The 26,403-nt window shown below is 41.8% G+C and overlaps 1 protein-coding gene across 1 annotated transcript; it reads right to left on the bottom strand.

The window, feature by feature from the left end:
* Window positions 1-189: 189 nt before the first annotated feature.
* LOC137800842 (pleckstrin homology domain-containing family G member 4B-like) lies at window positions 190-23,855 on the bottom strand. Its single transcript, XM_068598197.1, has 26 exons — window positions 23,782-23,855; window positions 16,409-16,606; window positions 15,288-16,284; window positions 14,025-14,933; window positions 13,680-13,883; window positions 12,824-12,944; window positions 12,596-12,689; window positions 12,163-12,249; window positions 11,457-11,573; window positions 11,277-11,375; window positions 10,877-11,028; window positions 10,270-10,408; window positions 9,773-9,895; window positions 9,490-9,687; window positions 8,295-9,010; window positions 7,594-8,040; window positions 6,536-6,785; window positions 6,146-6,235; window positions 5,579-5,905; window positions 5,302-5,472; window positions 4,901-5,078; window positions 4,713-4,829; window positions 3,145-3,429; window positions 2,596-2,849; window positions 2,318-2,375; window positions 190-1,852 (listed from the first exon to the last, which is right to left on the bottom strand). The coding sequence occupies exons 1-25, from the start codon at window positions 23,782-23,784 to the stop codon at window positions 2,337-2,339; spliced, it is 6,315 nt and encodes a 2,104-aa protein (XP_068454298.1). The 5' UTR covers window positions 23,785-23,855; the 3' UTR covers window positions 190-1,852; window positions 2,318-2,336.
* Between the last annotated feature and the right edge of the window lie 2,548 nt (window positions 23,856-26,403).

Raw genomic sequence — 26,403 nt, 5'->3', positions numbered from 1 at the left:
GATTTTATTTAAATAAATTATTGATATAACTTTTTGTAGCTGCAACATGTTGCTAATTAATTCATGATTCAATATAAACAAAATATTATAATTCAAGATTAATCAGAAACTGTCAATTGTATACTGTAAAACAGGAAATTACACATACAGTAAAAACGTTTCTGCAACTTAGCAGCTTTTTCTGTTGGGAGGCAGTAAAATGTGTCACATATTCTTCTGCATTTACATTTTTGAGCTACTGGGGTGGAACTTGTTAAAAGGTCATGAAACTGCATCTTTGTGTGAAGGAATATCCATAAAACATAAAATAAAGAACTGAAAAAAATATTTCAACTTTAGTGCCGTTTAGCACCAAACTTAAAACAGCAAAAAGGGAAATTGAACCTTGCAATGAGTGTCTGTAACAGCTGTCATGTGTCTGTAAAAAAAGGAAGTGAAGCAGCAACACAGTCTGGAGACTATCTTCAGGTTCTTTTTTGTCATTAAAGAGGGAAGAAACACAATACGAAACTTAGAATTCATCTTAAAAAAACAGAAGAAAGAAAGAAAACAACGATTGACTTCATTTGAATGAGCAAATAATAAGGTATTAACACATTAGCAAAAAAGAAAAAGCTTGAAAGAAAGCAAGTAACCAATGAAACACATATCGGCCATGTCATAAAAAGTTAGTGGCTTTAAAATAGAATAAAAAGAGCATGACCATATGACCTGTTTCATCAATAATTTGTCAGGTTAACCAAATAATCAATAGTCATTTCTTACGCGGATGTAGCTGGAGCATTGATCAGTATGGAACGATTAGTGGTTCCTAAAAAACTGTAAGTGTTTTTTACCTGTAAACTTCTCAACATCTGCTGTGTCTCTTACTGTGCAGTGACTACACCTGTGTAGACAACCTGGTCTTTCAAGATATTTTCTCTCTGTAGTAAATGTTTTAGCAGTTCAAATCCAGATGTGACAACACACATGCAAGTGGTCAGTCCCATCTGATACATTATTAAATACAGGACTACTGTAGGAATCTCAAAGCCAGACAGATGCAAACACATGTTGAGACCGACAGCAGCAATATAAAAATGTCCTCAAAGAAATAAATAAGAAACCCTTAAAGTGTGGGGAAAAAGACATATCTTTATATATGAATTAAATTTAAAATAATAAATACACCAGCAAATCATTTTACTTCTCTGTATCTGCACAAGTAACACGCTTCTCTATTTATGGTCATCGACTTTAAGAGTGGACCTCGAGCTGGTTCTGGGCTGAGGGCCAGTGAATAGCTCTGGACTCAAACTGTAACTTAGACTTGAACAATAGTTTCTCTTGTGATCCTGTAACCAAAACAATGTGTCAGTCAAGAGAATAATGATGCTGTGCTCTGCCTGCTAACCAATATAAAGGAGCATGAATCAGTGATGCACCTGAATATGTGGTGATGCTGGTCCTGTGTGTTTATTTCACACAAGCGGAGGATTTCCATGAAGATAATAACTCATTGATCCCTGCATATTAATAATTGTACGAGCTTCACGAGGAAGAATATCCCACTAAACATTATGTGTCTCATGACGAAACCGTCAGCCACATCATCCGTCGCCTCTTCTTCTTTCTTGCCGAGTGTTGTTAGTGTATATGTGATATAAGACAGCCACATTTAAGTGACTGACACATGATATCAACGCATAAAACCTCAATTGCTTCAGTAAATCTTTAAAAACAAAAACTTGTGACCAGACAAAGCTGACTTCCTTGTGACTGTGAAGCCACATCAAATATTGTCTTTGTTCACTTTGTCCGTCTGCTGGCCGTAGGATCCCACAGGTCTGAACAGCTTCAGTCGAGCGATGATCTGTAACAATATTAAAGGAACACGTTGTTCTTAAAAGAATAAGATAATAATACAAATAATTTGATTAATACAACACCTTTCAAGCAAAGCCAGGGTATCTGAGATGGCTCCTACTAAACAAATAGAAAGGCTTAATTTATAAATAAATAAATAAAAGCTGTCATGTCTGTTAAGTGTGTATGGATGTGCACTACCTCGGACGTAGTGATTACAATAGCAAATACAAACTAAAAAAAAATACAGTTAAATGCAGGTTTGGTTTTAGCAGCAATAATAAAAGTCCCACTAACATGGCTGCAAACTTGTCTCCAGTTGAAATATTCCCGAAGTTGTCATTAAGTCTTAATTTGTGTACAGTTTAATTATAAAACATTACTACAAAAAATACATAACTAGTATTATAAGTTGATGATTTTGTTTAACTTTTGAAATAAAACACTTTTTTACTTTTTACTTTTTTTTTACCTCCTGCAATTATCCAGAGTTAAACTTCTGTTGATTTTCCGATTATGAAGTCATCCCCCTGAAATGCAAGATATCATATATTAATGCGTAACTCAATAAAATGTTTAAAAAAAAATACACAACATGAGTTATTGGTTAATAGCATTGATTTGTTGTTGTAATAGATCTAATAGTTCATTGAGTGTTGTACTTAGACCATTTACAGTTTTGACACATTGTATTGTTGATTGTTGATACAAACAGACAATGAAGTCATATTGTTACACCTTCACCTGTACCTGAACATTGGCCAAATGTGGAGGTTTGGGGGCTACACCTGGTTTCTTTCTGGTCACTACTGGTGAGCTGTCTCTTTTAAGGCTGGGGGTCCGACAAAGTGGAGCGAGGGACTTTGACCTCTGGGATGTGATGGAGGAGCTGTCGTCCACTACCTCTCCACCAATGGCAGACAGGCTGCTGCGCTCTGAGCTGCTGAAGAGGTTGATGCTTTCGCCACAGGATTCAGTGCTGTCCACTAAGGCAGAGACAGATCCTTTGAGAAACAATACACAAGAGAGTTGCGCAGAGAGTTGTGCTTTACTTTGAAATGTTCAAATTTCAAAATGGCATCCAAATCTGAATATATTCAGATATAGCATGTGTCAGTGGGAACATCTGCCTCAGTATCATTCTTGATACCACTACCAGAGCGCCAGACGAAAGGAGTTTCAAATAAGCGGTGGCTTTACAAATACTTCCTCGTATTCAATTGTCGTACTACTTTAGATAATAATATCAAAATGTTCACTGGACCTTATCTGCAGTACATACGTATTGTTTTAACTCACGCAGTGGATGATGACTCTTCCATTGCTCACAGTTACGATGAAGATGATACTGACGAAGATGATGATCGTTGACTTCATTTTCAGTCCCACCCTCAGGGGAGGAGCAGACAGCAGGACTGGTATCCAGCCCCTGTGACTGGTTCCCGGGGTATCCAGCAGGGGGCAGCGAGCCCCGCCCAGAGGAGGACGATGATTGGCTGATGGTGGTGGAGGCGGTGCTGCCGGAGCCAATGGAGTTTGGTCGTGGATAGTCTAAGCTCCTGTGTGAACAACAGGCCTCAGGGACTGACCACACACATAGATAGATGTCATCAATGATAGATTAATGGGCTGGGTCAGTGAGCAATGAGGACACAAGCAGCTATATTCAGTTTTTTACTATTAGGTTTCGTTTTGTTAAACATAACAAAATGGAAAAGATGGAAATAAAATAAAATAAACATAGAAAAATGGAGACAAGACTAGTCTACAGCCAAGCTTACTGCTCTGTGAGTGCTTTGAGTCAAATATCGACATGCTTACAATATTAACATGCTATTGCTAAGAAAATATAATGTTTACAGTGTTCGTCCTTTTTAGTTTAGCATGTTATCATGCTAATATTGCAAGCCCATATATCAGCAATTTTGAAAATACAATGTAATCAACGAGTAGGACTGATGGCAAAAACATGGTCATGTGTACTGTGCACATCGTGACACATACTGTAGAATTATAATAGTTTATTTTGGACTTGCACATGAATACAAAGAATATCTTTGTGTACAATACAATGCATAAGAGGAATATGATAATTAATAAGGCATATGAAGCATATTATGAAGCATGTATTGGTAAACATAAGAGGGTCACTGTTTGTTTTTATTACTGTGAAATAGTTCATGGGTGAATGGATTTAAAATGGAGGGCAATAGACAAGATGGATACTGCATGTGTTAAGACTGTGTAGCTGTTCCTTTAAGGAGGGACTACTTTTTTAAGTTGATCAGGGCGGGGTATGAACTTTTAAACACCGGAAGGAGAGAAGCTACTGGTGTATGGACTGTTTTAATAACCGGACCTTGTTTTTTGTGGCCTGAGAAGAGGAAAACTCTGCTCCTGAGAAACTAGGAGCCAACTGCGTGCTGTGAAATGATCAAGGTGCACTGCGTGGTCTTTTTTGAATCCTAACAATTAACATGAAACATTATGACAATCATCATATACACATACATGCAGGTGTATACATGACATTTGACCTCTGCTTTAAACAATGCTCAACATTTTAGGAGCACTGGCTGCTGCAAAAGCTCCTGAGGGTGACTTTGGTTTCAGAGTCTCGCTCAAGGACACTTCGACATGCAGACAGTAGGAGCCGGGGATGTAAAACGCCAACCTTGTGGATAAAAGATTGATCTATCCACTGAGCCAAAACCACCCATTTATTCACAGATGTTGTGTAACGATGTAAAGTGCTACTAAACTCAGTTAGGATTGTAAAATGTTTTTACTCAAGTTGCTGCCAGTCTAAAGAATATATTCTGAAAGTCTGTCGTAAAGAAAGGTTTTGTGTGTTGTTATGCTCTTACATCTCCCAGGCAGGGCGCAGCTGACCGCTCGGTTGCAGATGGCAGCGTCACTGGGCTGAATGTCCATGAAGGGTTTACGGCCCATTCCCATGAACACCCTCTCCTGCATGCGCAGATCTGGAACATACAGTTTATTCAAAATAAGTTTCAAAAAAATCCTGGACCACAATAAGACATGTTGTTACTACCTCTACTGTGAGTGGCCTGGTCCCACAGGATCCTCTCCACGTCAGTGGTCCACACTTGCTTCACCTCCATGCTGGAGGCCTTCAGGGTGTAGGTGTCTCCACTTTTTCTTCTGCGGAACCAGATTTCAAAACACAAGCTGCTCACACTTGAGTTGTGGGTCATTCCAACGTCACTCGTCTGGGAAATAAAACACAAACAGACACAGAAATGACCCTGATGAAAAAAAACACGTGTGGTTAGATGTTTTGGTTCCTCTAGGACACTTTACATGATGGAGCTTTGCACCAAAACTGGTTAATGGAAAACGCTTGTGGCGTAGAATATACTGGAAATCTACACAGCAAAAAAGGAGTAGTTTGGCTCGAACAGCCTTTTGTTAAATAGAAGGATGTGTATAAACCTTAAATGACTGCTTGTACACATAAACATCGTTGCCAATATCTGTCCTCTTGGTCTTGCTGAAGAGGATGAGATCTTCAAAGAGAAAGACGCGGCGGACACATTTCTTCTTCCGGAAGAAAACGGTGAACTCATCTTGGCGAATCAGCTGGCCCTGCTCTTTTAAATTCACCTGAGAGAGCAGAAATATGTACAGTAGAGCAGAAAGGAAAGAAGTTTGTTAACTTATTTATCTGCTGCGTATCAGTTGTATCTTTTCTGTCATTTTAATATCTCACATCACAATCCAGGATGGCGTCCATGGTGAGCAAATCGTTGCCATGACGCATCTGAAACCGAACCAGGTCTGCAGCAGCTTGTATCTCAGCCCTCTCGCGCTCCCTCTCGCTGCTAGTCAGATCAGGCACATACGAACCCGGGCCACACACACTTTGTGCGCACACACTTGATGCGAGCAGCGCATCCTGGATCATGTCTTTTGGCCTGTATGAGCCAGCCAGAGCCAGCATGTCCTGTAGCAAGAGGCTGTACTTGCTGATCCTCTGGATGGGCCTCAGCAGGTAGGATGACAGGTCCATCATGTCGCCCAACTCCTGCTGCTTTTTCTGTGAGACAGGGAGTGCAAAGTTGAAAAGGGAAAGCGAGACACTTGTACTCCCAAGGTAGGAAGCGGCGTTAAACATGCAAAAAACGTTGGGTTCAAGTGCAGGTGTACAAATAGATACAATGTACTAAAATGAGAATGACATTTCTGAGGAACATGGAGCTTCCATAGTGTATCCACCAAAAGGAAAGAGATGTAGAACATCTGCTTAAGAAGATTTTAAATAGACACGCAAACTGACTTTGAAGATGTCATGGCGGCGGTGCAGGATTAGGGCGTCTGAGAGAGGCTTGTTCTTGCTGTAAAGAGCGTAGAGGCCGAAGCTCTCACTCTGTGGAAAGAGTATTGGAACAATGATCAACAAGCAAACAGTTACTCTTAGTTGCCACATATATCTGAAATAATATTAATCATTTATCATGATGAATTGACTAAAATTCTGCTCCTGTATATGTCGACGTCAGTCTTAACACATCTTGAAAAGTAGAATTTTACAATCATTGCAAAAATGACAATTATACAAAATATCGATAAACACAATCAAATATAAAATAGGCTAAAACTATCATACAAAATGATATACAGAAATAATATCCAATATGTTCATTGCAGTTGCACCGTTACAACTCACATGTCTGAGAAAGCAGCGGGCCACCATGCCGGGCTCCCTCTGGCAGGCCTCCAGCTCTGGTAGAAAGTAGTGATTGTGGAAGTCGTAGAGCTTCTCCAGGTTACCGAAGATGACGCCTCGCTTGCCCCTGAGGTCCTGGGGGATGGCTGGTCTGTCCAGCAGGGGGAGGTAGTGGGTCAAGATGTAGCCGAGTGAGCGCACATACTCCCTCTCTGTGAACACCAGCTCCTCCAGGACTCGCTGCAGCCTCCTGGAGACACAAACAGAACGAATCTCCACTAACGTCCAACAGACTGGTACTTAGTACACTACAGTACATATTCTATGTTATCTATATCAAGGCTTTCTTATAATTACTCCTTTAATTTTGAACTAATAATTTGCACTGTGCTTTGTTTTGGGAATAGTGCAGTGTAATCATTCATTATTTTAAGTTTAATACTCTTTTTTTCCTTACATTGGGCTGGATATTCAAACATGTTTTGTATTTTATCATTGTCTGGTTTGTTGTTGTGCACATTGTAATGTGAATTTGATAAGTGCTCTTCAATAATACATTGAAGTATTTGCAAATAACAAATTGTATCTTCTCACCTACTTTTTTAAAAATATTTTTGCATCTACACTAACCAAATCATATTAAAAAAGGTGAGAAGATAAACCACTTTTACATTTCAGCACATGACAGTGGCATGCTGTAATTTTACTTTCTCCACATGCAATGTGATAGAAAAGAAACATGCAAAGTATGAATGGATTATGAGAATGGTTATGATCCTGCACATCAGCTCCTCTGCGGCTGATAGATCTCATTGATGGCCTTCGCTGTAAACAGAAAGTCTGTGTCTGCTGGGTTCAATTATCCATCATGTTGACAAATATAAAAGGAGATGCGAAGAGACTCAGAAGAACAGTACCTGTAGTACTTCACTGGAAGCTTACAGACAGAAAAAGCAAATAAAGTCTCATTAAGACTGACAAGATTAGTAGGATTAAAGGCATTTAACTCACAAAATATAATCTTGCAAGCATATTTTACCGACATGTAATAAACTTACAGGGCATTGCTGGCATTCTCCTGCGGACTTGCCAAACCAAACGTCCCCTCATGCCTCCCGATGGGCAGGCTGGAGTGTTTGCAGCATAAAGCCCTGCTGCCCCCTGCAGCCGCCCGGTCGCTCGTACAGGACTCTTCTGAGCAGAAGCTCCCGTGGCGAGAGAGCTGGAACTTCTGAGCCTCCTGGAGGATCCGGCAGGACGGTTGGCCGTGGTGGGAGCAGGACGATGGGGGTCGAAGCTGCTGCTCCGGAGGAGTGGAGGACCCCGCTGCTGCTCCTCCTGTGGTGCAAGAGTCCTGGCTCACCGACCTCGCTCCGAGACCTCGTCCCCATGGAAACCACTGGCAGCCGACAGTGTGGGACTGAGACAACGCGGCTGCGTCTCTCTCGCTCCTCGCTCTGCTCGTCTGTCTCCTCCTCGTCTCTCTTTCTGTTCTTCTTGCTGACCTGCTATTAGATGACACAAACGTTTGTGAACAACCTGGAGTTACATTGGGCCTGGCTATCATCTAAAAAAATAAGCGCGAAAGACAAAGAGGTTTCCAAGCAATTTTAAATAAACATTTGCAGAAAAGAAACAAATATCAGCAGCGTCTCAAATGTTTCACGCATTTGAACAAGTGCTATTTTTTTAACGCAGTGAATCAATAAAGCTACCTACTAAATTCTTGTTGAGGGACATAAATGGACAAACACATTACCTAGAAGGTGACTGTGGAGTGACCTTTGACCCGTGGCTGTTTCCAGCATCACTGGGATCCTCAGTTGTGATGTTAAAGCAGGCTTCAGATGTTGAGTTAGTGTTGTTGCTGCCCAGGATCGGCCTTCTCTTCCCTAAATCCACTGCTCCCGACACGATGCCCTCCCACTGAGGGTGCCGAGGCCCAGGCGTTGATTGTACCACCAGGTTCTGGCCACCGGAAGACGGCGTCTGAATGTTGGTGCTCACCACATCAACATAGTGAAGGTCACTCCAGCTGCTAGAATCTGGTTGATGTTGGAAAACCTTCTCCACATCCTGCATCCTCTCCTGAAGCTGTTGCCTAGCCTCCTGGCATCTTAGCCAGGCTGCGTTCCAGACCTGCATCCCCCTGGAGCCCTGCAGGGTGCTGGCCTGGGCCTTCACCTCTTGAAACCTGTCTGGGTTGAACTGGAGGAACCTGTCTTGGAAAGTCTGGAGGATGGAGGTGTCATTGCTTGACAGTAAAATACTGGTGTTGGTTGGGCCTGAGGCGTGGTCTGCGTGGATATCAGATGGGCAAAGGGATGCAGTGCTCAGTCGGGGGTCTTGGCTTTGGTGTTGTGTTGGCTGAGTGTTTGTTTGATTGACAGGTGTTGTAGTCTGGTTGTGCATTGTGTGGATCCTGGATTGACTCTGATCCAAGTACTCAATGCATTCGCTGGCAAGAGCTGTAGCCTGTTTGGAGATTACAGAGGTTTTCTTTTATACATTTACATATATATGCCTCATACATTTAGTCTCTGTGAAAGAGAAAACCAGCACAAGTGTATATGGATATATCAATGAATCTCTGTCCAAAGTAATGACTTAATCATTTTGAGCTTACCTAACAAGAGAAAGGAGCGTCAAAGCAACATAACAACATCTACTCTGTAATTATAGTCTGTGCAAACTTATTTTAATAGTTCAATAGTTTAATAAACCAATAATTACCATTTTTGGAAAGTTCTCAACATTTAGGATGTATAGTCATTCTAGTGGTTACATACCTATATACTGTAGCAATAAACTTGCAGAGTAATACGACATTGTACATTAATAAATCTGGATGCATGTCAGAGCAGGACAGCATCAATGTTTCTAAGACCACAAGCTTCATTCTGATCTTGAACACTTAAACTTTGAATACTGATAATGATATATCTTAAACCAACCTGCTCACAAAAATCACACACGTTGACCATGGTCTGCAGCTCCCGGCCACATGCCTCCGCCCTGCACAAAAAATCCTCCAGGTCTGACTTGAAGGTGCCGACTAGAGTCCCGAACGCCTCCGTCTCGGGGTAGGCGAACCCGCTCTGCTGGAGTCGCTCGGCCTCTGACACCAACGTCATAGTGTGGTGCCTTCGGTCCTGGAGCAGGAGGGAGAGAGAGATTCAGACAGGTGGACAGACAGAGAGATATACATACATGACAGTCGCAAGAAAACATACTCACATTTGCTTCAATCAGGAAACTAGTGAAGCTGTTGAGGATCTGCTCCATTCGTTCTCCAGAGTCGTTGACTGATTCGGCCTCCAGCATGTGGCGCGCTCCCTCTGCATGAAACCACTCCTGCATCTGCAGTCACGGAAGATGGAAAAATATATATTGTTTATTAACATGAGCTGAATTCAATGTATATTTCCCTTGCAATTACTTAATTAATCATACTGCTGCAAATAATCAATCAATAGAGGAGTGTATACTTATTTTTTTCTCTCACTTATGTTATGTATATGTTTTAAAAGAGTGAGTGTCGAATATAAGAGCAAAATGTAAATCAATTGATGAATGTCTTTTGTAAAAGAACAAGCAGGCCCAGAGCTGAGTCACTTAACCATCGGTCACAGAAGAAAACGCAATACAGTATGTTGTGACCAAACCTAATATGTTTTAAACGCAGGTTGCATTCATCTGAACATCTTAAAGGCAGACTTGATATAAAAACGCACCTGCATGAAGTGTCCCTCCATCTCTCTGAGTCGCAGCAGATACTCCAAGTGTTCCAGTGACATGTTGGACCTCTGCACGAGGACATGAGCCTGCTCCTCCACATGGTTGTACAGGCTGGTCACTGAGTCCACTGCGTCACTGCAGGTGGGAAAGATACAGATCATAGGATTAAGAAATAGAAATAATAGATCAAGTGAACTGGTGTTTTGGAAGAGAGGGATTAGGCAGCAAATTTAGGCATAACTTGACTGAGGACAACCACCTTTGTCAAAGAAAACATTAAAAAAATTAAACATTTTAAAAGCTCTGCTCACTTTTGCTTTTCAGATGTAGAAAGTCAGATGCTGAGTGTTATGGCTACATTGTGATCTCAAGATATGATGGTGTTTCCTCTTCAAAGGACACAAGGCTATTTTTGTTTCTGTCCTTTGTATCTGAAATCACTTGCTGTACAATAATAAGCCTGGAAGTGAGCCGCAACTGCAGAAGTTAATAATTTAAGTATATACATTCAATCCCAGGGTATCAAAGGTGTTAACCAAAAATGACTGTCGAGCCAATAGCTGGGTGCACATGTAAATATAGCAGGTGAGAGCAGAAGTTCACCTGAGGTCCTCGCAGTGTGGGTATTTGAGGTCACTCTCCTTCCTCAGCCTCGCTAGGATGGCCCCGCCCTCCCTCTGCAGGCCGACCAATCGACTGTCCTCCAGGACATTCCTCATCAGAGTCCTCTGGTCCATCATGCACTGTTGCACAATCTGTATAGCAAAAAGACGTTTTGAGATCAGCAAATTTTACAATAAATCGTTAAATCAACAATATTAATCTTGGCCATTTTCCACAAAAGTTACAATTTTATACGAAGAGATGAGCTATGCATATTATCCCAATAAAACACATACTGTATGTACTGTATTACCAGTTAGGACAGAAATACATAAGTAAGGATACACCGAGCTTTATAGGCCAAAACAACAATATGAGTAATGGGTCAGTTTTAAGGTACCTGTACAGTGTCTGTCCTCTGGGGCTCCTCTAACTTACTGATGGCTCTCAAGAGAAGGCTGGCCGCCTCGTGAAGGTTGGACACAAATGGGAAAAGTTTCTAGAGAATAAAAGATGTGGACGTGAGTAAGTCGTGAGTCAGTTCAGAGAGGGAGCTAATGTATCGGCGTGACAGTCTCACCTGGTGCAGCTCCATCCAGTCACAGTGGCTGTGAGACAGGCCTCCATCCAGGCAGGAGCTGAGCTGACTCACCTCCACCAGCTTGAACAAGGCCTTCATGGACGTCACCACTTCAGTCTGTCAACGTGTCAAAGTAACATCAACACGTTTTCACAGCTACAGAATGGACAACAGGGAGATTCTTACATCATCATTCACTTCATAGCCCCCTTTGTGTCTTTTACTAAACATACTACACATATTTTCTGCAATGTTATTTATTACTTCTGTAAAATGTATTATTTCCTTTTCATGTAATTTAGCCAGTGCGTTGTAAATCCTGAAATCAACTTTATGAGCCCAACAAGTTTTGTTGGGCTCATAAAGTTATATATCAATATTTTGACTTCTTTCTTTTGTCTTACCAAAGCAACTCATCAGTTATAGTATATCCTCAACGTACAGGATTGTTTATACAGTACACTCACACTCAGTTTGCACCTTATTTTAAATGTTTTTTAGACCATGATTTGAATTAACAGTTGGTCAATTTGTAATCCTAGACACAACAATGTCTGACTGTTAATTAAACTGAAGACCTGCTAGCATGACAAAAAACACACCTTGATCAAACAGATCAATGAAGCGTAAAGCCTACTCAGATTAATTCTTGTTTATAGAAAACCACACAGTGGTCTTGATATTAATTGCGATTGAAAAAGCTGACCTGGATGCCGGGACATCTCTCTGGTCGGAGGCTGTTCTCCTTATTCACCAGCAGTACGAAACTATTTACTGCATGGGGATTCTGCTCCTGCAACAGTTTAACAGCATTGCCCCACATTCAATTTCTTAAAAAATGCTTTTTTTTAAAATCAAAAGTAAATTGTGTAAACTGAGTAATACATAAATAAAAACAAACATCTATATTACACAATACAGTATATTGATCACAAATGAGGATGAACAATATATTACACAAACGTTTAAATAAACCAGAGGACGTCTGGATATTCTGTTTATGCTTCAGAAATGATACATTATTCAGCATTGACATTTCACTCAGAAATTATCCAAAGCCTAGAATAAACATGCAAACAACAGTCAATACTGAGCTGCTGTAGTCATCTGTAAAAAAAACAACTACCTGAGCTTCTTACCTGAAGCGACATCAATGCCTTATAGAGCTGCGGCTGAGGATTTGTCCTTCTTGAATCAAAAATGAGCGTCATCCCAGCTTCTCTGATTTCCCTCCTGGAAACAGAGGCAGAAAGTACACATCAGTGACTGTAAAACAGACACCACCACAAAGATGCTAAACATTTCTTCGAGAATGAATTTGGTTAATTGGTTGATTCATTCATGATTTACTGGCATATGGATATTACCTGGTGATAGTGCGGAAGTAGAGCAGCATCTGTAAGAGCTCCTGGCTGGTTACAGCTGATGTCCATCCCTGGTGGTGTCCATAGAGCTCAACTATTGCTCTACCTGTCCTGTCTCTGCCACCTGAAGGGGAAAGAGAGAGATCAGCGGTCATGTTGTTCTCTGTGAGCATTTCCGGTGACCTAATGACCTCTAAAAGAGGAGCGAGATGAATACATTTCTGTTCAAGCCGATTTATTTCATAGTTCAATACAATTATTAATCTTCAATCTCAAAAGACCACTGCCACCATTACTCATATTGATCCTTGAGGAGTACAAGAGATAAATACTTTATATATATATATATATATATATATATATATATATATATATATATATATATATATATATATATATATATATATATATATATATATATATATTGAAATAGGAGAGGTAACGTATCGTATGCAAAGGTTACTGCAGCACCTTCTTGTCCCCAATGGAAGTACAGAGAGAACTTGGTCATAATATATGAATTTAACTTAACAATAAGGTTCTGTATGCTCGGACCTGGATAGATTTTATATTTTTCTGAAAAGAGCAAATTGCTCATAGAGAGGGTGAGAGCTTCTGTAGGTACCGGGTGAGTTTTACAGCCAAAAAAAATAAATAGTAAAGGTAACACAGACTGAAATACTTTTTGGTTTGAGGTATGCGGTTAATTATTTACTTATTTAATACAGATATAATGCATGTGTTTTCTTTGTACTGTACAGTACTGTACTCTTTGCACTGTGAAGAGCTTTGTCAATTTAATGGTTATTAAGATCATCCTGGTTGTTAGATGTTATTGGCAGTTTCCCAAACTAATTACCTGTGATAGAGGCCACTCCTAAGTAGAGGGGGTGGGCTCTGGGGTCTGGGGATCCCAGGGGAAGGTGGTCAGGTCTGGGACGAGTAGAGGCAGGTTGGGAGATCTTCTGTGTCTCTGTTGCTGGAGGTGGCGCCGTCTGTGACGGGTTCTCTGTCTGATGGCCACTTCTACTGGTTATGAACTTGCTGTCAGGCTGAGGAGCATCTGTAGAAAGTAGACACATTTCGCTGTAAGGAGGCTGATGAAGACTAATTTTCATTGGCTGGTAAACAATAATGACATTAATCTATTAAACCCGACATACTAAAGATCAGAACATGATGCAAGAACAACAGAACGTTCTACCTGGAATGACCATCTTCCTCCTGTTGATCTTGGGTGAGACTAGTCCAAAGGCTGTGCTGTTTTTACATTTGACCACATGCAGCTGGGGAATCTCTGCACAGGAGCCAGTATTTTCTCTTCTTCTAACGTTTTGACCTTCGACAATGACCAGCGCACACTTCTCCGAGGTGTTCACCACAGCTGTGGAGAGGGACGAACCTCTTCCATCTGAGATGTACTCAGGTATGTTCTGTGGTGCTGGAAGAGGCTTAGTAAAGTGTGAACTCCCTCCCGTGGCATTGGTTCTGCTTTGTCTTTCACGAGGCTTGAGGGCCATGTTCATTGCTGAAACTTCAGATGAAGTAAAAGGTAATCTGTGGTGTTTGGCAGAGATCACATCTGAATGGTTTGGATCCTTCAAGCTTGTCCCGTTCACGTTGTGTAAATTGCCATAGGTTTTGAGACAGTGTGCATCCCTTGGGTCCTTGAATCGCATGGTGGTCCTTTCAGTCGTTTGTTCTGGTGGCCCACCAATGTTTAACTCATTTGTTCCCCTGTAATCTATAAAAGGGGCAGTGTTTGTATCTCCTGTTTTCCAATATGGAACTTGGTTCTTCTCCCCTGACTCCTTACAGATGGCTCCACTGACAGAGGACGGAGACTGCTGTTGCATCACAGGATTAAACCACATTCCTTGAACATTGCACCATGGATCCCTTGTTTCCGTTTCTGGTACTCTTTCATCACATTGTGAGAAATCACCATCCTCCTTCACCACAGGTAACATATCCCCCTTCTCCTTCTCCTGTCCAAAAGGGACTGGGTTTTGTATAGCAGCCTGGTAGGAGTCCCTGTATCGACACCTCAGCTCCTGAGCTTTGGACACATTTCCGCCCTGTCTTCTCCTCATGCACGGGGTACACGGTTTCTCTGAGAACCGGACAGTGCGGACACAATCAAAAGGTTCAAGGGAGTCAGGGTGAGGGTGATGGGATTGGGAATGGTGGAGAGCGGTTTCGACAGACATGTTGGGCTTTAATGCTACAGCAGCCTCCGATCTAGAATGACCGTGTGTTTGTGGTTTTGTTGGTAACTGCCCATGTGCTTGTGACGGTGCTTGAGGTGTCTGTGTGTTCTGAGTTTGCCTGTATGACTCCATTTGTGCACATGGTTGCATTTGTGCTCGCCCGCGTGGCTGTCTTGGCATTTGTGGTTCGATTTGTGCATGAGATGGCATTTGCATTTCTAATTTCTGTTGTTCTTCAGTTGCTGACTGAGCTTGACTGAAAAGCATAGTTGCCTGAAGAATATCAATATATTCTCCTTCGGCAACGGTGTGGCCTGCTGGCTCTCTCCTGCTTATATCTTTAATGTTTGTATTTATATGTTTATCTGGCCTTATATCTTCAGAAACAATTACACCCGTATCTTCACGTTTGCAGCAAGTTCTATCTCCACTGGCAGGGGTGTGAGCACCTGAAACAGTGCTGGTTTTTGTGGTTGTATTTGGGCCTGTTCCAGTAAAGCACCTGTCCCACATATTAGGAGACACCCAGCCGACAGGTTTGGGCTCACTTTCAGTCTCTTTCACTTGGACTAGTCTCGGTGAAGAAGCAGCGCGAGTATCCACCAGGCAGAGTGACACAGCAATGCCATGCCTCGCTGGACATATACGGGTCTCCACAGAGAAGGCGGAGGGATGTGAGGAGGATGCTAAAATAGAATTTTTATTAGTGACAGGATACTGTTTCGGTGACGATGTCTTCGAAAGAGAAAGAGGAAGTGAACGATTTGATGAAGAATGCTCAGGAAAATGAGGAAGAGGTGGAGGATGAGGAAGCGGAGGTGGTAATGGAGGATATGAAGGAGGCGCAGAGGCCATGCTACTCCCAGCACACAGTGGCACGACCACAAAATCAGGCACGGCCACCCGTTCCCATGGCAACCTCAGCACGCCGAGCTCAGCGGCCAGCAGGCATTGGCTGAGAGGCGTTCCATGGCGGCCCTGGTTGATCTCCTCCAACCAGCCCCGGCTGAATAAACAAGGATAGGATGTTTCAGCAATCGGAGTCTCCTCGACAACTTCCACTAGAAGCCCCTCCTCTTCCAGAAGGCTGCAGACCAAGATGCGAGCTGACTGGTTGCAGAAGGGCGCCACCTGGAGGTAAAAGTCACCAGGCTGAAGTAGCGAGGGGTCGATAGGTGCGAGGTGGACGACAACTTGATCACGCAAACACAGAGGCCAGCCCTCACACAGGAAAAGTACATCAGAGTACTGAGCCTATACGGAGAGAAGGACAATATAGGGTTTCAGTTTTAGAGGTTAAATTAAGTCCAGTAAGAAGATCTTGTATGTATGAATGCATGTCTCTTTAGACTCTATAGTCAACAAGACAGTGACTTACACATGCAGCCTGCTGCACGGTGTCTAAGATGTGCTTGGCTGGAACCAGAAAGTCCAGCAGGCAGCGCAGAGCATCTCCCCGATAACGACTATCGATGATTTGGAAGAGCTGGCTGAGAAGAGTGGGGGCGGTGGCCTCGAAGGGAGGATACAGCACCGACAACAGGTTCTGGATCGAGCTTTCCAGGGAATCAAAGTTCTGAAAAGACAAGAAAGATAAAACAGAGGCTTAAGAAAAGCTTTGCTCGATATCCTTCTGGTTGATTATTGATCCATGAGCAATGGTTACTGTATATAGACCTGCACTACTTAAATCTAAACATCACACCAGTGATTCCAGGAATACCTGTCGTGTACAGATATTTGTGATTTTTTAAAATAATAATTTTACCATAATAATGAATTATGTATTAATATTCCTTCAACTGAATTATCAATATTAATTGTGACTATCATGTATGTGATCTATATAAATTAACAACAACATTTAAATCCCCTGTAATGCTTAATAGTGCAACACAAGAGGAAACAAGCAGTCATTCACAATCACCTCACTGGCGTCACTACACAAACACAAACTCTGTGTGCTTATCATTAAACATGTCAGCAAGCCGGACGGCAAACATACAAGTTAACACAATGTGTGATGGCTGCTCTCAAGGCTAGCCAGCCTCCTGGTTTATAGTTTCACATTCCCTTTGACCTGAACCCACGGCCCGCTCCCCACTTTTAGGCGCTGCTTTATTTAGCACGCCGCAAAGGCCACAGCAGTGGCCCTCGGGGTTAATGTATATACATGCATGGCTGAGGCTCAGTGGGGAGATAGATGGCTTGAGGAAGGGTTGTGTTTGAATGTCGACGCACTGCATGAATGTTGCTGCCCTTTCCCCCCCGCGAGACATGTGTTCAGTGTCATTTACAGTGGGAGATTGCATCAACGCCGGTGCACGAGCAATGAAATGCACCTCGGTTTAAAAATATTTCTGTATCCTGTAATCTTCCTCAAGTATAAGGAATCATTTACAATCTTTTGATACATACATTTAATGTTTTCTGGTGGAGTGAAATTAGAAGGTCTTGAATCTGTTTGTCAAAAACCAGTTCACTGAACTCACAGATTCCCAGCTGTTGTGATAAAGAGAGACACACATGGATGTAGTGAGCTGGAAACAGAGGATGGTGTGTTAGTGTGTGATGAGTTATCCTCAGATCAACAGTAGTGTTGAGTCTGTTGTGCGTCTCCTTCACTGCATCTTTGGGAACAAAAATAATGCAGAATTCTCTTCATTATTCTATGTTTTGTGTCCCTACTGTTTGTTTTTATCTTACACATCTGTTTCGGCGTGGTCTTATTTTCTCTCTCAGGCAACAAGGGCCATCCACCCTCCCTGTCTTATCGCCTTACATTATTATCTAAAAATGCAGAACTCTCAGCCAGTCCATAGCCCCCACAGCTCCAGAAACAACATTGTGAGTCAGAGCATTTCTGGTCAGCCCCGCTGCACCCCGCTGGGACAGAGCCCAGTGATGGTCATCATGATGATAACATGAAGGAAGAGGAGGATGAGGGGGAGGAGGAAGAGGAAGAGGAGGAGGAGGAAGAGGAAGAGGAAGAAGAGGAGGAGGAGGAGGAGGAGGAGGAGGAGGAGGAGGAAGCAACGGAGGTTGTGGATGGTGCGGGGCTTAGAAGCACAAATTCAAATACAGTTCACAGCTCATGAAAGTTGTATCAAAAGCTTTCCCATCCTTAAGAGCACCTGCTTCCTCATCTCCTGAATAATATCAGTGAGTGTCAGTGTTTTTGTCTGTTGTGTCAGCGGTCTGGGATTTTTGGCAAAGGGCAGCTTGGAAATTGCAGAAATTTAAATGAATGTGATCTTAAGAAGAAAACTAAACAGCGATGTTGAGTTGGGTCCCCTGGCAATAGGACATGTAAATGGTTTTGAGCTTTTGGATGCTTATGAAATAAGAGTGAAATTTTACTTGGGGCGTGTTTACACTGCTGGTAATATGAGTCAGCTGTGAGAGCAGCACACATCACCACTTACTGTATTTGCAGACAGGAATACACACTGTAAAGCTGTTTCCAGTCAATTTCTTTGTTGAGGGTGTGCTTTTTATTTACGTGTTTATGTATGCGTCTGTCTCAAGTATGTGGCGTATGACAGGACTGTATGGACCTGGCCTCTATACGGCTCTATATAAACACCCAGCTCTCTCTCACCCAGTCACTGAAATAAATGAGGACTCATATTACTGTGGATAAGATGTCCCAGTGTGGGAGCTGAGAACAGTTTGAATGTCTCTGTCTGGTATCATTATGACACAGAAATAGTCTTCACACATTCCTGGTGTCAAGCAGGTTCCTGCCTGGACAAGAACTACATATTTTCAAGGGAAAATGGTGTGTGACATATTACATTTCTGTTCGACATTCATCCCCTGATAAAGTAATAAACTGTGATATTCATTTGTTTTAAATGTTTTGGGGCCTTTTCCTTTTTTAAATTTGCTACTATCTGGCAGAGAATGATAGGAACTGTGGAGAGAGAGAAGTAATGCTTTGATTTGAGCGAGGATGTTGAACCGAGACGACCCCAACTGTGCCATTACATGACAACCACACTTTGAAAAATAAAATGATGATTATATTAATCATTTTATTTAAAATTCAGTGTTTTTACGAGTTTAGAAATGGAAAATCAAATCAACCAATAATGGTTTTCATAGTTGCCGCAGTACACTACATTGTTTGTATAACTACCTCCCCCTCAGTTCAATGAAGTATCCCCACAGTCTGTGTAACATTTTGTATACAAATTGCCTGAGAAATATGTGAAGCAAAATAAGCAAAACTGATGCGACTTGGCCAAACTTCGAAGCCTCTACAGACACTGATACTGCCTCTAAATAAGCATGAAAATAACCCATTTCCTGCCTTTAGAGGAACTCCCCCACTCTTTTCAGTGATTCCCCACTGGATTACACAAACTACACAAAGAGGAACTGATGGACAGACATGGATGTATGTTGAGGAAGGAGTTCATTCATCTAATTCATTATTACAACTTCTGGAATGATATATTCCTAACAATCTGGACTTTTCAGGAACTTTGAACAGAATATGTTTTATTAAAAATGAACGTTAAAAAGGCTAGACAGACAGACGGTGTGCATGTGATCATCATACCGGATATGAAAATCACCGAAATAAAAATGTGAGCTAGATTCTTAAAAATTATGAAGCTACTCAGGTTAAAAAAATGTCAATCAGCAGATATGACCTTTGTCTCCAGTCATCATGGTACATGGTAATCCATTTGACATTTGAGCTACTTACCACATCAGACTTTCAAGTCTGTTACCTTCACATTTGACCTGTGTCCTCCTGCTGTGCCGCATTAGAGCACAAATCAGAGGAAGTATAAGTCCTTAATGTGACTTTTAACCACTTGCAACATTCTTAAATACTGGTGGATCATTTTTAGATGCTGAGTCAGTGAGGAGTCAAGGTCGGGGGGGATGGAGGCTGGATTTTGGCCAAATGAAATGCATTAGCCTAATTCCTGTCAACGCCAGCAACCTTTCCACCCGACCAATCTCATTCTAAGAAATATCTGCTACACTGCACATAGGTGTTTGCCACTGTCTGCAAGTCCCAATCGAGTAATCCTTTATACTTATAGGGAATATTTTCAACCTTATCTATCTGAGTTGAGATTTAGTGCGTCGATGTCCTCTGGTATCTGTTTAGAGCTAACATATGTCCACATCTAACTCTGGTAATTAAGGATTTATTTTGATCAAACCATCCATCCATCCATTTCCATCTGCTTATCCGGGGTCGGGTCGCGGTGGCAGCAGGCCCAGCAGGCTGACCCAGGCCTCCCCCTCACCCGCAACAATTTCCAGCTCATTCTGGGGGACCCGAGGCGTTCCCCGGCCAGCTGGGAGATGTAATCCCTCCAGCATGTCCTGGGTCTTCCATCAGTTGGACGCGCCTGTTTGGTGGTTTGTTTTGTTTCTGTTCAGTTTGAAGTGTGTTTTACGATGAGTTAACAAGGCAAAGGGCGGCTGTAGCTCAGCGGGATGAGTGGTCGTCCTGTTACCACAAGTTAACTGGTTTGATTCCCAGTCCCCCCACAGTTCACACGTCAAGTGTCTCTGAGCACAATACTTAACCCCTCGTTACCCCGGGCGCCTCACAGGGCAGCCCACTGCTCCTTAATCAAGGATGGGTCAAATGCAGAGAAGAATTTCCCTAAGGGGATTAATAAAAGTGTATGTTTTTTTTCCAAAGAAGCCTAAGGTGTACAGTGTAAGAATATTTCCTTTATTGACATTTTGTCAATATAATTTGATTATTAATCAGACTAAAGATGGTCTCTTTAAAAAGCAACTGAATGCCACATATTACTCCATCCTATAGTATGTGGCCATCAACATAAGAACCAGCTTTCGAGCAAATAATACTCCCTATTATTACAATGTCATACAAAAACCCAAATGGAGATTTAAGATACACACAATATCAAATTATTTTAAGCTGCCCAAAAAATCTGGAACATCTTTTTTGAGCATTTCTTGTGTAAATAATTTAATATTCCTGTGCTATTTACAGCTTGGAAATCTGCAGCAAAAAAATAGAAAAAGGGACCAAATTCTATTTTTTCTTACGGAGGCTTTTCTTTTTTGGAGTAAATGGATGTACCAAACCGATGCAACGATGTACCTTTTAGTCTAAAAGCCGCACCTTTAGACTAAAAGGTACAAAGCAAGTTTTTTTCTTCTGATTGCAACATCTTGTGGTCTTCTACTTCAACGCACCAGGTGACATCCCAGCACAGGAAAAAAAACAAATTACACTGAGGTCGGTCATAAACACAGGCTATGTAGAGCTACTGTACATGACCACTGAGGCACCGAGACAGCCAGACGGTATATTTAGCAGCTTCTCAGGGATCAGCAAATCGGAGCTTGCGGAAGGCAAACACTAATCATGACGGCCTTGATCAGTAGGACGGTTTGAAGGTGGCTGTAAAGTAGCAGTCAGGAGGCAGCGAGGCCTGTGTTTAAGTCATTAAAAACACGTCAGGGAATTATGAATGAGCCGACACTTTAAGCGCATCTTTAAACTCATCGTGAGTGAGTCGACGTGTTTGCGCTGTGTGTGTGCGAGGCGTATTATTATATCAAAGTGTGGCTCAGCTTTCACTGACACACTCATCTCATCTGTAATTAACTCGCAGCTGTTCTTAATGTAACTCACACCGGCAGATTTCATAGCAAACAACCAGAAACGATCACTTAGATACAGGAAAAACACAGGTGAAAACACAGGTTACTACACTCAGTGCTAATCAGACCTAACATCACAACACATTGCATCAGATCTTTAAATGTATCATGGGTAAGCCTAAATATGTGCAGACTCAATAATTGGGATATTTAAATAAAAAAACATTCATCTGTTTGAGTGTATTCATGTGTGCAGCTCTGCAAAAACCTTGTCTTATAAAGACTGCACTAAATTTCAAAACTAGGCTGAGGAATTATCAGTGTGTTTCACTCAGGGAGTAAATATTAACACACTCATCGGAGATAAACACATTGAACTAAACACAGCTGCTTCACAGCTACCAGCCAAGCAGTCAGCTCAAAGTTACTTTCAATGAAATTTTATTTAAATCATCGGCCATGTCGCTGCATATTCTGATTACAGATGTGCACTCGATCTGAGCCAAAGTGACATAAGTCTGCTCCATCTAAAAATGAGGCGATGATTTGCAGTTTTGCAAATAGAGCTGTTGAGCCAACTGTTGTGTATTTCCATTGAATCACCAGGACTGGACAAGACGTCTTTCTGCAGAGAGAAAAAGGATGCTCTGTGTAACCGGGTCAGCACAGGAACAAGTACCCAAACATTGAGGTCACTCCCAAAGCAGGAATAGTCAGGTTAATGGACTCTGGCTTCAACGTCATGGCAAATATGCAGGAAACAGGGCGGGAGCAGGAGCGGTACGCACACACACAACAACCTGCCAAATCAAACCTGCAGGAGAGCTGGGGGCGGGCATTTCAAAAGTCAGCTCCCTACTGTACATAACATCCTCCCAGAGAGTAAGCGCCAAACAAAATCTACTTTATGTGCAACCGGCCACACCCTCTCTGCAGCCGAGGTGTGACAACACACACATTCAGAAGCTTCCTCGTCAGGATTTCAAGAGGCTGAACCAAGTGTGTGTGTGTTCCAAATTCAAATCCATTCGACAGCACTGGTTTCTAACATCACCTCCCTGATCCTGTGGGACGGTTTCTCCTCCTCCGTGACTCACTTGCCAGTAAACAGTCATCCAGGAAGAGGCAGGTACAGTGGCTGGTTTGTGAAATCTGCCTTGATGCTCGGTAACCTGAGATCTTCACCTCGAGTCAAAACACTCCAGCAGAGAGCAGCGGGCAGTGGGCGCTATGGGAGCTGTGCTGGACCTGTACGCACTCAGTGTACGTCGACGCATGTTTCAACATAAAAGAGTACTTGTCTAAACCTAATAAATAAAAGACTGTGGTACTATTTAAGAAGGAGGCAGATGTGCAACTGGCATGTCTTTTATGTTACAAGGACATTCTTCATGAATTAATTAATCTAAATGTGCCAGAGTTTGTAGTTGCAGGGACTCGTTAAGTGTAGATAATCATTTAAAAAAAATCAAAAATAAAAGGTCAGTGGACAGACATGGATCAAATAAAAGGTCAAATAAAAGGTCAGTTCAAACCCCAAAGATGTGTAATGAAATAATGAAAGAAAAGAAGCAACTCTTGAATCACGTTTGCGCGATGAACGACAATGACAAATCGTTTTCCAACTAGTGTTCTGTTATTAGACCGACCGTCTAGTTGTTTGTTTAACACTAAAGATGATATTTAAGAAGTAATTCAAAGCATCTCACCTCCTCATCTCACAGAGTGAGAGGTATAACAGGAGAAATATGGATTAGGCGGGAAGTTAAAACTCCACGGGACACCAAACACCTTTAGACACGTTGGTTTTCATATAAATTTCAACTCGGGATCTGACAGAAGTCGCTCAACTTTTTAATTCCCAACATAAAACAATATCAGGTGTCTAACAGCTCCTAAGCTGTTGGTAACGTCTACCGTAGAACAAGTGGAGGAAAGATTACATTTTGCACGATTAATTAACAGCCATACATTTTCACAGAGTAAATGTCAAATTTTGATGTCAGTTTAAAGTTGAATTATGATTAGAAGGTGAAAGTTATTGCAAACAAAAACGCCAGAATCCTGCGTGAACAGAGAGATAACAGGATGGCAGTGAAAGCATCTCAGAGCAATCAGAGCAGATTGTCATATTACCATCTTCTGTTCTGCATGCTGTCATCCGCGTTCATCACAACAGCGGCGGCGTCTGAAATAATCCAAAGCGAGTGTAGTCTACAAAGCTGCTGCTGCTGCTCGGTGGCTGCTGAACCAAAATGAAATCCATTCTGTGACACTCGTTCACAGCCGAGAGAGTGAGGACAACCTTAAGCCAGCCGAATGAGCGTTCATTAAGTCCTCAGCTGAGCTGCACTTAGTCTTTGATTTGTTTTCCTCCACTTCTCTCGGTCTCAGATTTACTGCGGTGCCTCTGCTTTCTGTCTCTCTGTTTGCTCTCTTCCTCTCGCAGCACCTCGAGTGTCGGCCGCTGTGTGTTTGAAAGGGTCAGCACGACCAAACATGAGGGGAGGTGAGAGAGAGGGAGAGAGAGAGAGAGAAAAAGAGAGAGAGAGAAAAAGAGAGAGAGAGAGAGAGAGAGAGAGAGAGAGAGAGAGAGAGAGCAAGACAGAGAGAGAAAGAGAAAAAACGAGAGAATGAAAAACAGAGAGAGGAGAGAGAGAAAGAGAGAGAGAGAGACAGAGAGAGAGAAAGAAGCGCCTCACAGTAAATCCAAGTACACGCAAGTACAAATTCTTAGGGTCTTAGGGCATCTTCTTACATTATGAACACACACACACACACACACACACACACACACACACACACACACACACACACACAGGGCATTAACACAGTTCTAAATAGAGTACAATGCCAAAAAGGAACATAATCCTTGATACCACCAAGCCATGTTTGTTTAGGTGTGTGTGTCTGTGTGTGTGTGTGTGTTTACTTGTATTGTGGGGATGTGAATCTGATCAAACTGACACAAACTGACAATTATTGGACCCACAAGGTGTATCATCCCATTTTAGGCTAAGGGTTGAGGTTAGTTATGTACTTCTTATGGTTGAGATTAGGTCTCCAGGAAATATATACACGTAGATGTAATGTCCTGTGGCAAAACTGACAAAAACAAGGGTGTGTGTATTTGAGAGACTTTGTGTCAAATTGAAGGAAGATGATGAGGAAGATGGAGGAATGTAATTAAACAGCTAATTAAAATGGTGACTTTTAAAACTATGACAATTTTGTTTTGTTAGTTAAAAACTAAGACAATTGAACCACATATCATGCAAGTGTATTAATCTAATGCTGCAGACCGTCACTGATGCCAAATCAATCTATTTACATTTTTAAAATGAGTTGAAATATTAACACTGGCTGCGTAGAGGTAAGTATAGAAATAAACTGGAGGCATGAATTGAAAAATATGGCCGGGACGGCCTGTACATATATTTGACTTCATTTACTCTAATATTGTATTTTCATGCTTACATACGTACATCAGGAGAATAGACATGAGCGCTACCAAATCCTATTTGTTATGAATACCTGAAGTTCTTCATCCTGATTCATGATATTTTGGTGATGAATGCTGAAACTATAGAAGAGACAGAAAAAGTGAAACAGCAACATGAGGTCTCATGGAGGTCTCTCTCTCTGACCCAGCACATGTGGAGCGGCATTAACATCCATTTGGAGTTTGGTGAGCTTAAGTGTGACATGCTCCACTGGCTCGTTGCTGACTATGTCTGCTGTTTGGTGTTAAGCGGATATCATACAATGGGCAACACTATAAGATCAGCGATAGTGAATCACAACTGCAAAGGTGCAGGCTTCAAAATCAACAAAAAAAATAGGTAAAGGATGCAGCAGCATGGGGAACTGCCAACCAGATGAATTATCAGTGTTGCTAAAGAACGACCCCTTTCACAATCAAGTAGTCATGGGAGCCATAAAATAAACTGATTTCAATGGTTAATATAAATGTATTATTATAGCAGCTTTTATCTGTTTCCCAATTCCATAATACAGTACATATGTACTCATTTGCATGGCACATTGGTATGTTTGCAGTAGGTTTTATCCATGTTTCCAACTGTGGAAGCCAAAAAGAAAGAGCAACACAAAATAACACGTTTTATGTTTCCTATGTGTTTTCTGACCCGATGTACATTTTGTTTTAACTCGTGCAGTGGTCTTTTAAAACATGCCTTTTCGGAATGGGCCGAATGCTTGGCCTGTGAAGCACTGAAACATCTTTGACACTGAGCATTACACCTGCTCGGACATCGTTGCGTCACACACCCAAGCGACAGCTCCTCAGAAGCACCACTTCAATAAACTCTGGTTCACAGAAAAAAAACCTTCCAGGTCTGGCTACTAGTGGTCAGAAACACTGGTGAAATACAGTGAAGGGGATATAAACATTTCCAAATATATTAGTCGCTTCCTTTCCTTTCATCGCGGTTATGAAGTCGAGCGTGATTTCAGACGTACTCGACTCAGGTCGCAGAGCCCCGAAGGAGATTAAATTGACACAGCGTGACCTCGGGTGATTTATGGGCTGTGGCTGCAACTAACAATAATTGTCAATACATCTGTCCATTATAAGTAATTCATAAATTAACTGTTGATACAAAAAAGTAAAAGCTAGCCCCTTTGAGTCTTTACATAATTGTTTGTCCAACCAGCAGCTCAAAACCCAAAATACATTAACTTTACAATGATATGAAACACTGAAAATCCTTACATTTGATAATCCAACACAGATCA

Source organism: Clinocottus analis, unplaced genomic scaffold, assembly GCF_023055335.1.
Source record: "Clinocottus analis isolate CAN_PGR_092001 unplaced genomic scaffold, fCliAna1.0.p SCAF_4, whole genome shotgun sequence".
In the NCBI taxonomy this organism is placed as follows: domain Eukaryota; kingdom Metazoa; phylum Chordata; class Actinopteri; order Perciformes; family Cottidae; genus Clinocottus; species Clinocottus analis.
Note: the sequence above shows the minus strand (reverse complement) of the source record. Positions and strands in the feature narration are given on the sequence as shown.